The 16166-nt window shown below is 41.4% G+C and overlaps 1 protein-coding gene across 1 annotated transcript in view; it reads left to right on the forward strand.

Annotated features, from left to right (window-relative positions):
* EEPD1 (endonuclease/exonuclease/phosphatase family domain containing 1) overlaps nucleotides 1–16166 on the forward strand; it is a 62850-nt gene that overhangs the window by 25092 nt on the left and 21592 nt on the right. Inside the window, exon 2 of the mRNA XM_066321890.1 lies at nucleotides 8046–8097. Coding sequence (XP_066177987.1) covers nucleotides 8046–8097 — 52 coding nt within the window. The remainder of the gene's footprint in view (nucleotides 1–8045; nucleotides 8098–16166) is intronic.

Here is a 16166-nt window from a genome sequence, read left to right on the forward strand (position 1 = left end):
TTACTTTAATTTTATATAGGTATTTGATTTACTGTTTTTTTAATTCATTAGGCTACTATTGTGTAGTCATTATGTTCCTGGCAGTGCCAGGCCTTTTGTGGTTTCATCTCATGCTTTTGGGAATTTGGGACATATTTTCAGCTGCCTAGTCTATTTTAAACTCTCTTCTAATTTTTTTAAAAAAATAAAATCAACAAATGATGGGTTAGAACAGATTGATCCTTTTGAGCCATTTGCCTAATTAACCTTTGCCTCTCATGAATCAGCTTTGATTCTGTTCAATCAAGTGCAATGTATCCCAGCCCTTAATAACCAGCATTTCTTGTGAGGACCTTGGAAGTCTTCTCTGACGTTTACTACTCTAACTGCTGCCACTCTCTTGGCATTGCACTACTTTGCAGGGACCAAATTGGAGAAGGACAGGAAAGAATAATAAGAGGATATAAAGAGAAAAGGTCATAGGATGGCCTCTAACTTAATCAAGCGTTTCTGAAAAGTATGGTTAGCACAGTTCTTGAGTCTTTTGTACCTCAAATGCAGATTTTTGAATCTAATAATGAAAGAAAGGACAGTATTTATGTGTGCATAGCATGCACCCAAAGGATGACCCTTCTGTGACTTCCTCTGGCGTAAAAGTTTGAGGGAATCTTCAGAGGGACTTTATACAAGTAGAAATGATGTCCTGTCTCCTTCCCTCTTACCTGAAAAAAAAAAAAAGGAATTAGGGCCAAGATCTGATACTCTAAGTGGAGAAAAAGGTAAATAGGACACTTCCCTATTGCTCCTAACCCACTCTCTATGATAGAACCCCCTAGAATTTGCACAAGTGTCCTGAAAAAGCATCACTGCCTCACAACTCAGGACACACCTTTTCTGGGTAGACAGATAAGAGTTTATGTTTCTTTAGCCTCACAGAGATTCTCTGAGTTTTGAGCAACTCTCCTCCTAATTTTGCTGAGTGTGACCTGCTCTGCTTACTGATGTAGTGAAAGTCTGTATGCACAGCAGCATGGATTTCATCCATTTGGAAAGAGCTTGGGTTTTGTGTTTCCAAGGAGGTGGTCAAGAAGGCTTTCAGGTCTCATTATACTTGGGCATTCACATGTTCTCTGCAGTTGGTTGTGGTTTGGGTAGTTGTGAGCATGTTTTATTCCCTTCCAGAATTCTAGGAAGAAGCTTGCTGTTCAAAAGCCTTTTTGGTTTTTCTTTCGTGCATTGGGAATACACAATGCTCAGAGTTTATGAATGATTGTTCTGTTCCTGCAATGATACAGCTGCACTGAAACCACATCATCAGCTGAACATAAAGATCAGATCCTCAGTGCAAAGTTCATAGGTCCTGCAAAGTGAGGGTTTTGCTGCAAGTTTAGGGCAGAGAACAGCAAGTAGAGAGTATCCCTGAACCCAGGGAACCACTGAAATAGGAAAGAAATTAACTATTTCACTTGCCTCCTGCCTTGTGATGCTGCTGTTCTCCCCCCTCAGCTCTCAGTAGTAACCATCCATAATTCATGTTTTGCCTCTTCTAGTTCCATTACAGTTTCCTTTCTCCCCATGACAAATACTTCAATCACTCACATAATGTAATAGGATCCATGAATGCAAACATCAGGGTGGGAGTGTTTGTGTGGCCTGCATTACATCGCCAATTTGCCTGATGGATTTCAGCTTCTCTGCTCCTTCCATTTACTCCTGGTTCCCTTTTCAGCTGTGGTGCCTTTGGTTTCAGACCATGCTGCAGGCAAATCAGCAGTGACTAGACATTGAAGAATATCTGCTTTCATCCCAATCAAGAAGCTACAAAAAAACGTAGCCCTAAATAAAATCACCTATATATAGTTGTGTATAGGTATATATATACATATATATGAATGTTTAGAAAATTATATGTAACATGTATATGATCTGTTTATGTATTTATGGTATAGATAGATACAAATACATTGAATATGTAAATGCAGCTCCCTTTTTTATAGTCATTTCTTCTTATTGTAGATAATTTTTTCCTGAGAATCTTCCAACATGTTTTGTTGTGTCATTAGCTGGCAGTTAGTCCCAAAGCAATATGGCATGGTATTCCTATCCAAGCCCATCAGCTTACTTCAGAAACTCTCTGGTGGCTTCCAGCAGCCGTTAAGATGTGGCAGTGGACACAGTTTTCCCTTCCATTTAAGGAGTGATTGAGAAGATGCAGATGCTTTTATTGGAAAAGGGGAAACTGTGGGTTTTTTCCTCGTCCAACTTCACAGGGGTAGATGAAGGAAGTGTACAAGGCTGAAAGTCATTGAGCATGCTTTTCATTCCTCCTTCTGCTTTTGTTTTTGTGGGGGTGTCAGTGAACAGGGTCTTGGGGGGGAAAAGACAACTTTGTAAATGGGATATGCCAGCAAAAATAAGATGTCTTTTAACAGTGCATGCACTGATGAAAGTCTTATAGGTTGCACCTTCACTTTAAAGGCACCCCACTTAGGTGACCCATTGCCCTGGTCAGTGTGAGTAGCCCTGAAAAAGGACTGGCACAGATCCCTTTGCAGCCCAGGGTGCTCAGACTTGCTCCCCCATCATCTCACCATGTTAAACATAGTCTGCCATACTGTTCACGGGAGCCTGATGTTCTTTCACCTACCCTTGTGCAAGGTAATCATCTCAGGGGCAGGGTCAGGAAGAGAAGCCTTGGGTCCCATTACGTGTTAGCAGCAAGGGACGACTCTAGCAGCAAGTCTATATTTAAAATAAACAGCCAGACAGCAAAAAAACCTCACCCCCACTCCCTCTATACAGACCACCCCCACACCTCCCCCCCATTTGTTTAAGCTACAAAATTTGTGGTTTTCTGTGTTTGTCACTTTTGGGCTGTTACCTTTCCCTGCTCTCCACGTGTTTCTCTAAGCATCTGGCTGTGATTAAAACAATCAGAAAACAGTTAATCACAGCCCTTAAGCTCAGGCTGTTGACAGCTGGAGCAGCAGGGACCACAGACACGTGAGGGTAGCTTCCCCATCCTTACTGTTACTCACCCTATCATCCAGGAAATGCCCAAGGGAAAAGAGGGGCTGTGGTGTGAATGGTGATGAGCATGCCCTTTCAGCAGCACGACTGGAGCCTAAGGTGAGGGATGGGGAGGGCTGGCAGCTGATGGGGAATGCTCCCTCCCAGGTACCATTAGCACAGCTCGGCTGCTTGTTTTTATTTTTATTTTTTTCTTGTTTTAGTCCAACTCTCATGCTTCATGCCCATATCTTAGGGCAAAATAGACTTAGGAGTAAGCCTGGTTTGGATAGGTTTGCAAATACAATTTTGATGTACAAATTTGGTGGCCCAAGTGGTTTTGTCCTATTCTTTTTGTTGATTAACTCACACATGTATCTATCAGTAAGCACTTCAATTACATGCAGTCATGCTCAAGTCTTACATATATAAATGATCCATAAAACTTCACCATGGGCCATAATATGGGATTTTTTTTTTTATCTTATCTCAAGAACAAAGAGGAAGAGTTTGTGGACTAAAGGAAGGGAGAAAGGAATTATTTAATGTTGCCCTAATTGGTTTGGAATTGAGTGGTTTTTAGTGGGGGCTATTTATTGTAATGTCTTTGAGTGTAGCTGAAGCAAGATTTGGTATAGCTGTATGGTAAAGAAGGAGACAGAAAAGCGAGAGAACTCAAATGGCATTTCTCAATGTTGTTGACTTTAGGCTTATGCACTGGCTGATAGAAAGCATGAGGCTTTTGGAAAAACCCAGGCCTCGAGCAAAAGTATGTAACTGAGCTTTTGTCGGGCACATAGCGAGGCCAAATGTTCGCTTAAACACTTCACTGAGTCTCTGATTGCTGACCTTAATGCTTCTCATTTTCCTCACTTTCTCTCTTTCCCTTTTCCTCAAAATTACCAGGTTCTGCACTGAATGGAGGCCTCCGCTCCATGCTGTGCTCAGCTCAGCAGAAATAGGTCACTGTGCTCATGATGCTCTGCTCTGGGGACCACCACTCTTGACAGTGGCAGCCAGGTGACCTGTGTTTGTAATGGCTGCAGTTCTAGTTCTGTGAAGGGGTGGTTGAGAAACTGAGATTAATTCTAAAAACCTTTCTACCCCTAAAGTATCCTTCAAGCTGGTTTTGAAGGAAGCAGCTTCTCTTCCTCAGGTGAAGACCTGAGGTGCATTCTGCATGGATGGGTCTGGGATCTGCAGTGTGGCAGTCTCAGTCTAGCCCATCTGCCTTGCTGCAGAGCCACAGTTCACTGGTGTGCAGGCAGATGACTCGGTAGCAGCTCTTAGGAAAGCCCCAACATTCCCCACGGCAAGAGCAGAGATAGGATTTTGTGGGCAAGGTGAATCCAAGCTGGGAAGTGAAGCTCGGTGCAAATTAAACACGGTCATGATGGCTCATGGTAAACAGGAAGGCAGCAGCCAGTAAGGGACCTATCTGCAAGTTTGCAGCATTGCAAAAGACTGGCAAAAAGATTTAAATTACTCCTGGGTTTGTGGGATTAGAAAGAGAAACCAATGCTACGTGCTTTTGAGTAGGAAGACTTTGAGGAAAGGATTGCAATGATACCCTGAGGCGTAGAAATGTGCTGTAGCTATAGGCATTTGCTCAGCACTGTGACTAATCTTCTGGGCGCCTAAAGGAATTCCCTTAGTGGAGAATGCTGTGCGTCACCCATGGCCAAAAAAAAGAGGGAGTCATGTGTTTCCTTGACAGCACATCATGTTTGCATATTTTCAGTACTGGAAGAGAGTCCTTCATCCTGATCACTGCATGTTTTCAAGTATTTTGAGTGTGCCTGGGGTGCCAGGATATTAATTTCAATAGCTTTGTTTAAATAGATCACATAAGTAATTCAGTCAGTGAGTATTTTTAATAGAGTTTCAGATTCAAGGAGAGCCATTTGCAGTATAGCTACTCGTATTACAGCTTTCTTAACCGGTATATTTTAAAGCTGGTAGGTTAAAGCAGGCTCCTTAAGAGCCATAAGGTTTCTTTGGGAAATATGATTTCTCTGCAACTTTTTTCATGAGTTAGTGTTTGCACAACACAGGTGAGGATGAAAGAAATAATGCCAAGGATGTATATCTAAACAGAGTTCTTGAGTGTTGTATTGTAGACTGCAAGAGCTTGGGCTTCAGCATTGGTTTTTGTTAACTCTATTTCCATTTCATTTGAGATTGTTTAATTGGAGACTTCCTCCCCCTCCCACCCCCTCACCCAGTTACTGACTGTATTCCCATCTACTTTGAAAATCTTGGTGAACAAAAAAGTTACAAACAGCAAATTAAGTTATGAGCTGCTCTCAGTGATTGTAAGATTGCTGATGTAGTGCCTAAATCAGCAGCCTGATTTCTTTTTGAAGCATCAAATGCCCAAAGCAGCAGCCTTGAAAGAAGCTGCATTTCCAAGCTGACATTGCATCAAGTAGCACATGCTAATGTTGCTTGGGACTGCTGGAAGAAATGTCATTAAATAACTGGTTATCAAGAGCAATTTTCCAAGTAGTGGGCTGTAATCCAATGGACAGAGACAATGTCTGTGATGGTGCTTTAAGGAAAGAGGGATCTTGCAGCTGGTTGTATAAAGGCTGGTAACTTGGGTTGACAGATTCCTTTTGACCAAGAAAAAATACCTGAGGTATTTTCAGGTGTCACCTGAGGAGAAAAGGGTGAAGTACTGAGCAAACATTGATCTCTTAATTTGTAACAGCAGAGGAAGTCTTTTTCTCTCCAGGAATCAATCTAATGTCGCTGCAAATCATGTAGCAAATTTGAATTGAGATTTGATTCTGAACATGCATATGCAGTACTTCTGCAAGATGTAAAACCTTTGTATGGGTTCTTCACCTCTGAACAAGGGTACAGCATCTCCATAATATAATGAAATAAAGTAAAAAGATTCCTGCTTTCTGTCTCATTGTTACTGGATGCCTCATTTTAAATAAATATATACCACTTGAAAACATTCTCATGGGGCTTTATAGTTGTAAATGGGAAGGAAGGTAGTTTTTTTACAGTGAGATGATGATTTTTAATGAAAGTAGTACTTGCATTTGGGGCGGTCTACATCTTTCTTCCGCAGCTATTGAGTGTCAGATAACTCACAAATGACATTCTAGAAATAAATCAGTAAACTGGGAGATGGATCACAGCCTTGACTGATTTGATTAAGTAATCAAAAAGTCTACCTTCAAAAAGAAAAAGACAAAAATAATTTGCATGCCCCTAAGCCATGTACACAAAGACTTGAAGCCACCTTTGCAGCAGCCCAGGTGGCTGTGAGCCCCCTGAGTGCATCCACGTGTGTGTTATTCTACCCCCCTCTCACCCGTCCCATGTTTTTCTCAAGTGCACTGCAACAGAAGTGAGTCATCCAAAACGAAGAGGTGACTCCTCAGTTCAGAGACAGGTCTTGACTGAGGCTGCATTGTTCCTGCCTGGGTTATTTGACTTAGGTGTCCAAGGTGCATCAGCTGAGGCTCCTTCTGAGTTGGACAAAGCACTGCAGTGTTTTTTTAAATAGAGCTGCCTTCTTAGCTTGCTGCTCAGTCCATCTTTTTTTCTGCATACTGGCTGAATTACAAGGAAAATTATGTTTAGAAATATCTTGTATTGGTTTTGTACTTTCCCCAAGTGCTTCCCAGTTCAGCTGAATGTGTATGTGTGCAGCCTAGTGTGTTCACCAGACAGTAACACCAAATCACGTTCCCTGCTACCATAGTGGTTGGGCTTTAATGGAGTACCTTTTTCATTTTCCAGTTATCCTATTGTTTTCTGAACCATCTCCACCCTCTTTGTCTTAGTTGTAATAGTCTCTGCAGACTAGAAATGTATTGTCTGTGGCTATTTTATAATTCATTGGATATAGGCTTTTTATGATACCTTGAAGACACTGACAGCTAGAAGTCCATTAACATGAAAGCACATTGGTGTTTAGGGATAAGGCTGTGAATACCTGCAGTGGAAAGCCATAGAAGGACAGGACTAGAACTATGCTTTGCCAGCTGCTGTTGCAGGATTGGATGTACATACATAGCATATAAGGTGCCAGTGGATGCACAAGAATTATGCAGTATTGCTCTGAGGTTTTAAAAGGCTAATAAAACTTTTTGTATTATATTCTTTGGCAGACTTCTATGTTGACTATTCACACCTTCCTGAATATGAGCTTTTAACTATACTGGCTTTTTACTGTCTGTGTGCAGGGTGGTGAGAGTAATTTGAACAATATTTATATGCATCATTTGATTCTTCTATTGCTATGCAAATGTTTTTGTATCCTAGGGTAAAGAAAATGATCCTCTAGAGTCCAAGGATAACATATTAAGTGACAGGGTTTAAGGCTCGGTAAGGGAAGTGAACCTGTGGAGTTGCAGTACAGGTGCAGAATCCTGCTTGAATAAATCTCATGAGCTTGTTGAAGTGAATGAAATTCACTGTGCAGGATTTAGCCCCGAGAGGTAAAATTAGAGAAGACTCAATAGGTGAAGAAATTTGAGATTGATTAGCAAAGGGCATTAGAAGAATAATAATTGTGGATTATCTTTTTACCATACTTTTAAACAATGGTGCACATTTCCCTCATCTCTCCCTCAAATTTCTTGAGCTGGGTTGTCATAATTGCTGCACCTCATACATAATGTAAATCCCTGGGAAAGGCTTTTTGGGACTCAGAGAAGCCTGTTGACACTGAGGAACAAAGTTGACTATAACTGATAGAAATGTCTAGAATATTTTTCTGTGTTTGTTATTCAGAAGATTCTTTGGTGTTAATTTGGGATATTGCAAAAGTAATGATTGATGCAGTTTCTCTGTTAGGAGAGTTCAGATACACTTGTAATTTGGAAGCCAAAGAAATCTGCTTATGATGGCTAATTCAAGGCAAACAGAGTGACATTGTCTCTCTTGCTTTATTTTGTTTCATCATGAGCATTTCTTGTATTTCTTTTGTCAAGAGAGAAGATAAAAAGAGAGCTTTAGTTCTGCTGTTTCTGCAATTTCTATAATGCTTGCAGCAGAGTGATTAATTCTCTTTTTCTCTGTTTTTCTTACAGTATCAAGCTTTTGGCTGTGCAGGAGCTGGCTGACAGAGAAGCATTGGAAAAGGTATTAAAAATACATCTAATGCAACTATTTAACACATTTAAGCTCTTAAAGCCCTCTGTCTTAGTTGTACTTCCTAACTTTATGGAATACCATGCTGCATAAAAATAGGACATCTTCCCAGCTACATAGTGCATGAAGGCAGAGGGTTGTCTTAGTTGAGCATGTGCTTTTGGTGTTTTCTGATTTTACAGCAAGCTTGGGGTAAGCAATGCTTAATCATAAGCAGTAACTAATAAAATCCAGTGTTGCTTTTCATTCAAGGGTTTTGCAGGCACAGCAGGCTCAGGTCAGATACGTGGAAGAAATTCTTTATTGTAAGGGTGAGAAGGCACTCGAACAGATTCCTCAGGGCTCTGGATGCCTCATCCCTGGAAATGTTCAAGGCCAGGTTGGATGGGGCTCTGAACCCCCTGGTCTTGTGAAAGGTGCCCCTGCCCTTGCAGGGAGGGTTGGAACCAGATGATCCTTAAAGGCCCCTTCCAACCCAAACTGTTCTATGATGGCCACCTTCTGGATGAAGAACCAAATTTCTTACTGCTTTATGATTCTTCTGGCCTGGCATGTAGGACTGGATTCCCAGTGCCCAGACTGGGACCAGTGGCTTCCCTTCACTTTCTACACCAACTCCTTCACCTGCAAGAGCAAGGAGCCAGCTTTGAGGCAGCATGAGAGACTTTATAGAATGAAAAGAAAACAACTGGATTCTGAGCCCTGTTGGAAAAACTGGGCTGTCTTAAAGAAGGCTTATCCTGAGCTTGTCCTGACCCAAGCAGCCCCTGTGTACCTACGAGTGGTGTGGCGAGACTTGGGGAGGAAGGAACAACCCTGCTCCTGCCTTGAACACATCCTTATCTGTGTTTAGGAGGAAGTCCTGCATTGCTGTGTCTGCTGGGTACTCTAGAAATAATGAGTAAAATGAAATACAGCAGCAGTGGGTGCTTCAGCCTTATGCTTTGCCACTGACTGGAGATGCATTTCACCGAGGTCCTCCACACACCCCAGTTAATTCACGGGGCAGCTCTTCGCTGGTGTTTGTGAACTCCCATTTTGACATGAAGAGGTAGATTTTGGTAAAAGGCTGTGACAGAGGACAATGCAGGAGACATTGTAGTTTTTCACATGTGAACAAGACATGGTTCTCAACCACTCATTAGCAAATTTTCATTGTTTGCAGCAGTCATGCTCTGGCTCCTCACACCCTGTACACTTCCCATCTTTCCAATGGACCTGTACTTCCCTTTGGCCTGATGCCTCCAAAAATATGGCCTGGCAAGGTTAGGTGGCTTCAGCCTGGTGGGAGTGGCAGTTTGAGGCATTGTCTGGACCGCTGCAGGAAGCTCTTGAGAAAGGCTCAGCCTCAGAAAACTGATCTATCTAAATTGAGCTCTCTGAATATTTGATATCTGCTTTCATACAATGCCAGGCTTAAAGAATTTAAAAGGCCAGTTTAGCCCTATGGAAAATAACAGGCTTGAATTATGTAAGTTCAAAGAAATTTGCCGTCTTTATTTTTTAAGTACAGGAGGGGAAAGAAACCCACAGAACAGAACAAAATCCCTAGTCCAGCCTGCTTGCAGAGTCAGGTTTTGAGAACACCGTGCTGAGTTTTGTATTCTTAAGTCATTATTTATCAGCATTATACTGCAGGAGTGCAGAATATTATTAAATGATAATATTTTAATATTTATTCTAAGATGAATAACACAGGCCGACTGTGAGGTGAGGCACATGAAGCCAGTGGACTCCTGTAGCAGGCTGGGGGAACTTGCTTGAACTGTTGGGATCTTGCTCTCTGGAAAAGGATTTTGCACCATTCTATCTGATGTACTTAAGTATCTTTAAATGTTTCTCCCGCCTTGGCTATCTAAAATGAACACACTGTGAGAAGCTTTTTGCCTTGCAAAGACTCCATTTCTTTAATTTCCTAACCCCCAACGTTTGGGCAAATTGGGCCAAAATGGCCCTTTAAGCTGAAGATCTTGCACTTGGTGGCATTTATGCCTGGTGTTGCCAAAACAGGAGGGATGATTGGCAGGGTTCAATTACAGTCTGTCGTGGATTGGGACAAGCTTGACTGACCCTTGGTGGCTGCTCATGAGCCTGTTTGTTTTCCTGGGGTGCCACAGGCTCCTGTAAGACAGGGTGCTGCTTGTGGTGCTGCTTGTGGAGCTGAGCCCCAGCACCATGCTTACTGTTGTTAGGAGGAATGGGAAAAGAATAATTCATTTCAGTGAACCAGGTCACATAAGAAGAACAGGAGCCTTTACCTGGAGAAAATTCTGGGTCAGAGATGAGCTTGTTTGTGTTTGTTTTGGCCGTAGCCCATCAGATCCATTCCAGCACAGGCTGCACCTGAGTGGTGGTGCAGGCAGCTTAAAACCAAGGCCATGCTTACCTGTATTTTGTCCTACCTTGAGTCTTCAAATCGATATGTTTGCTACCCCCTGCTCCCTTGCTGAGCTTGCCCTGCTGCTGTGGGATCCATTACTCACATGCTTTCCTTTCAGAAGTGCTGGTGGCATTTGCGGAGGGCGGGGAAGAACATAGATGGCAAGATGCCATAGGAGAGCTTCCAGGCATGCCAGCCTCATCCCCACAAGGGTTCAAGGCTGCTCAGGCTTTAGAAAAAGGTATCACAGGCATGCAGGCTTGTTGGTGCCAAGTCCTGTATGGAACATCTCTTCCTCTTCCACAAGCACAGCTCTGGGAGACGCTCCCAGTGACACTCTTGCCCCAGTGTGTTTTTGAGTACTTTATCTAATTTTGGCAAGTCCTTAATTGCAGAGAAGAATTCTACTTGGCAAATGTTAATTGTATTTATTTGGGGAAGGGGAAAAAATAATTCTCCCAAGGAACGTACTGTTTTTTATAGTTTAAAAATAAATCTGTGTAGGTAATTAGGTTGAACTGCCTAACCAGGTGACATTTCACATTGGTTACTGTTTTAGCATTTAAATTCATAGCCCTTTTCCATAGGCAAACATGTACACTAAAGCAATTGTTCTCATTGATGCTTGATGCCAGTAAGTTGTGCAGGAGGAGTCATCCATCTTACAAGAAAAATAAAAATATTTTTTGCATTCTAAACATTTCGTCCTGAATTTTTCAGGCATTAAGAGGGGCTCTTGAGCTCATTTTTCCTTCAGAAGTGGGTTATAGAGGAAAGTTAAATAATTTGTACAATTCAGTAATCCCCTGACAGCTTTTTAAAAGGCAAGCCTGCTTTCTGAACAAGCAACAGTAACCCATTATTTTCCTGTTTGTGTATTAAAACCTAAATGCAGCTGCTGTTACTCAGGATGACGAAGGACTGTTCATTTGACTCCACAGACAGAGAAGTTGGTTGGCTTCTCATCTAGGAAATGCAAATCTTGTGATTCTGATCTGCAGTTCGTAAAGTGTGGGATTCATCTGTAAAGTGATGATTGTTCTGCCTGAAGTTGGAAGAGATCTACTTAGACTGCTATGAGATACACTGTAGGTGGGCTGAAGGACAATAGGAATTGGAGTGAGAATTTTGGTTTTGTTTAGGGATGATGTTCTTGACGCTGATGATAGCTTGCAGCTTGAAAATCAGTGTAACATCAGTTTAACTATTAAGGTCTGCCTATAACAGTGATGGCAAATTTATGTGAGCTGTGTCCAAGAGGTCAGTGAAAAGAACAAAACAATTATCAGTAGGCTTGCACTGTCTGTGTGGGGATTTTCACCTTCACTGGAAAAGTTTTGGAGGTCACAAATCAAAAGGGATTGAAAGTCTTTCACCTGGTGCCTCTGAAGCACGGAATGCATTCTCTAGGCAGCCGCACACTTTCTCAATACAAGAAGGGATCTCTTCTGTCTGCTGGCCTAACCTTACTTGGGACATCCATTGGGAATTTCTGCTGGAGATGACAGAATTAGAAAACTCTCATCAGTCTTCTCCTCCATGTAGATTCCCCCAACCCCACCTAAAGAGCTATTTCTCTTTCTTGATATTTATCTTGTTGCATTAAATGGAAAACTTAGCACTGCAAGCAAACAATCTCTACAATCTGTGCTCATTTTTTGACTTTCCCTACCTCCTTCAGCACCATTAATGGCTAGAGTTGTCTTCCACGGTGTGGAATCAGTTTCCTGGATTTCCTCACCCATAGGAAAGACCAGATGTCTGTATCTGGGAAATATTTGCTAAATTCAGCCCCTTCCCATCACACAGAATTTTCACACTGTGCATGAGGAATCAGTGAAGCACAATTGATGTGATACTGAAGAGGTGACATTATTTTACTAGAAGAAATTTAACATGCCTGCCATTGATCAGAAGTGGCTTTTGTGTGGGAGGAAATTCAGTCACTGTTGTCGCACAGTTTTACAAGGTAAGGTGTAGGAGATGAGGCAAAAAGGGGGTGCTTTTTTCTTTTTAGTAGCATTGCTCTGCTGGTGCAATTTCAGCTGCAGTCAGGAAGAGGTTTGTAAAATGCTGAGCTGCCCTGTGTGTTCCCTGCTGTAGCCGCCTTCTTTTTACACAGCATGTGGAGAATTTTAACTAAAAATTTGCTTTTGTTTTCTTGATCCAGTGTACTGTTTCCTCCAGATATTATCAGAACATAAAAAGTATGACGTCAATTGAGGTTCCAGAATTTCCAGTATGAAATGCATCTGTTGGAGGTTTTTATTTATCTTTTGTCTGCTTTTGAGTAGATTGAGCCAGATCAGTGTTTAATCATGATTAGGCCCATTGTAATCTCTGTTCTTTATAAAATCCCTCTCTGAGCAGAGCAGGTTGTTTATTTGTGAAAGGTTATCCCTAGGAGCTTTTCAGTGTTTGAAAGAGAGGTGCTGTTTTTCATTTGCAGGGGTAAGCATAGACACATTGCATCTTGCTTGCATGGATTTAAATGTGGTTGTGTGTGCATTTGATGTGATTTTTTTTTTAATGTAGCCCAGAAATGCAGTTAGTCTGCGACTGGGTTTTTGTGTGCATATTTTTAATTGCCATAATCCTTCTGTACAGTGTGAGCCCTATCTTGCAATCTTGCTTTGGGCTGTTGGTTAAAAAAGATCATAAGGCGATTTGCAATGAATGAATTAGTTGCTGTAAAGGAGTTATATTTACTGCGTGTCCTCAGACCTAGCCTTTCCAGAAAGCAGTTCACCCCTTTGAAAATTAAGTACATTTGGATGTCCTCTAGAGTCAGAAAAGGAAACAGCAGTCTTGCTTTCAGAGATCAAGAAAAGGACATGTTGACTTGGCCACTGACTCAGTCAGGACATTTGATCAGTTTCTTCCAGCCCTGTCACTGCCTCATTTTTCTGCTCCCTATTTCTAGAGAGGACAGCTGGAGTCATGTCTTTGAGCTATGGGATGGACTTGTGCAGGGCTCATCAGCTGACGTAGGTCCTCCTGCCCTGCTCCTTCAAAGCCACCACTTGAGTAAAAGGAGATCATTCCAAATCATCACACTGATTTTGCTTTAATTCTTTTCCTCGCCTTATTGTGTATTACTTTACCCTTTTGCTTTCCCACACCCTCCCTGTATTCCCCGCCTCTCTCCCTTGTCTTGCTTGTTTACCTGAGTGCAGGTAATACTCAGGAATACAAAGTGTTAATTTTGTTTTAGACATGACCCCATGGGGTCATGAAATCTCAGAGTGGAGGGAAGAAAAGCTATAATTGGAAAGGGATAATTTTTGGCTGAGACGAGCTGCAAATGATGTAGCATTTTGGTGGCTTTTTTGGCATTATTGTATCTACTAAATTGCTTTAGGAGCACTGCAGCTATACTGTGTTTGCTTCTGGCCTTTCATATTGTCCTCCTTTCTGTCCTCTAGGAGGCATCTAGATGGCTGGAAGTTTAAGGACAGGTATTGGTGGACCTTACAGTTTTGGTTAGGTCCATAATGATTTCAGTAGCTCTCTGCATGAGGGCCTATGGGTACTTTGTCTTTCCAGGCCCCTCACCTGCAGACTATCATCACACGATCAGCAGCATTGGAAGCACAGGCTATCATCTACTAGGATTTCTGGTGTCTTTGATCTTGGCTGGATTTTTTTCTCTGTAGTTGCATTGCCTATCTCTTTTCTGATGATCAGTGGACTTCAATAAACAAAACACTAGAAGCCATGCTATGCACACCACAGGGAGCTACAGAGAACACAGATTCTCTTAAAATGCTGTCCCTTATTAGGTGCCCTCTTCTTCCCTAGAGCACAGCTCTGCCTCTCTGAGCAGTAGTGGTATGGAGATTGCTTGTTCCAATAGCTTGGCATTTTTTGTAAATCATCTAGTCTTATCCCTGAACATAAGCCAAACTTACCCAACAGTGAAGTCATTCCCTACACTTCCAGAGCAGAGAGAAACAGAAAATACATGTTTAAAAGTGCTGGCAAGTGTTAAGCTTTGGTTGTGGGTGGTAGAAGTAAGTTTTTCCTTGGCTTCTTCTAGAAGATGGTAGAAAGCAAAGCAAGTTCCAAGAAAAAGAACAGTTTTGAATAGTCAGCAATTTGAGGAAGAGTGTTTTTTGGGTTTGTTGCTTTTATTTTTTTTTCCTTTTTAATATATTCACATTGCAGCAAGGGTTTTAATGTTATCCCAAAAGAATTTTTGATAGTAACGCATATGCTTTCTATGGGAAGCCAGAATCCATGGCATCTGTTGGAGCAGAACTTTGGACAGGGTTGAAGGACAGTCCTGTAGACTCTGTAGAGGGCATGCTTGCAAGGACAGACAGAAAACCATGTATTATTACTCATGGAAACTTATAAATAAAAAATGAGCTGTTTCAGAGAGGAATCAGTGTCAGATTGGGCTGTTTAAATGGTTTGTGTAAAAACAAAAAAGAAAGGAGTATGAGATTTTGTATTTTTTTAGAAGTAAGGTAACATAGCCTAGTGCTAGCAGCCTGGAAGAGATCCTCCAGATAATAAGCATTAAAAAAACCAAGGGAATTGGGAGGTGAGGCAGGTTTAAATAACTTTACAGAAGGTGGCACAGTGTTCCGTAGGGTAGTGTAATCAATGCCTGAAGGAAGAATAAATATTTGAGGCTAGCAATGGTTGTGAGTCATATTAGATGTTTCTTTCTTCCTTATTTTTGTGTTTTACCATGGGAAAGAATGCCTGCTCTAAGCAGAGATGTAAATCAGTTGGGGAAAACAGTAATACTAACACTAAGAAAGAAATGAAGCCACAAAACACCCAACTCACTATTACTGAAGTTTTATCATGAGGATAAGCAGCTTTTTATCATGCTTAAGCAGCTTTCCTTGATTAATAACTTTTAAATATTGTGATTTCCCTGTTCCCTTTCAGTTTTATTTGTTCTTCTTTTGCATTACCTCTTTTCCTCTGGCTGAAGATGGTATGCAAATGAGTAGATTCAGAGGATGGCAAATCAATATAGCTCAATGGTCAGTTTGTTTGGTGTGCTTTTAATTGGTGAATAAGGTACTGTTTCTTATCACTTTTGTATCTCATGTTTCATAGGATGATTTTCTGTTTGCTTTCTATATTAAGGGCTAGGTTCTGATAAACTCACTGTCACCTCGTGCAGCCCTGGTAGTTCCTGGGTGAGTAAGGTTGTATTCACAGTGGTGTCATTTTACACCACACCGCAGAAATTGATTCCTGGCTTTCATGGGAAAATAATCGACCCATGATTAAGCATAAAAAAACCAAACCTTCACCCCCCCTAACAAAAAAGCAAAAAGACCCTCCCAAACAAGCAAAAAAAAAAGCCACAAAAGCCCCACAACCAGCAAACATCCAAAACTCACGCAAACAAACCAAGCCAAAAGTATAAAAAGATGTTCCCAGGAAGCCATTGACTTCAGGTTGCCCAGTACTGGATATCCAGTCCAACTGAACATGTAGTTTATGTTTCCAGACCTAAATTGCTGCATGGATATTCACAATTTTTATGATTCTGTGATTTTAGCACAACTACTCAGTTGAGCTGAGTACTATTTGATGACAACATTAAAGTACTTGATCTTGAATACTTAAATACATCAAGCAAGTACTTGAACTTAAATACTCAACTTTGGTAAAACCAGCTTGATGAAAAAGATATTCTCATAGTCACCAG

The sequence above is a fragment of the Sylvia atricapilla genome, chromosome 1, assembly GCF_009819655.1.
Source record: "Sylvia atricapilla isolate bSylAtr1 chromosome 1, bSylAtr1.pri, whole genome shotgun sequence".
Taxonomy (NCBI): domain Eukaryota; kingdom Metazoa; phylum Chordata; class Aves; order Passeriformes; family Sylviidae; genus Sylvia; species Sylvia atricapilla.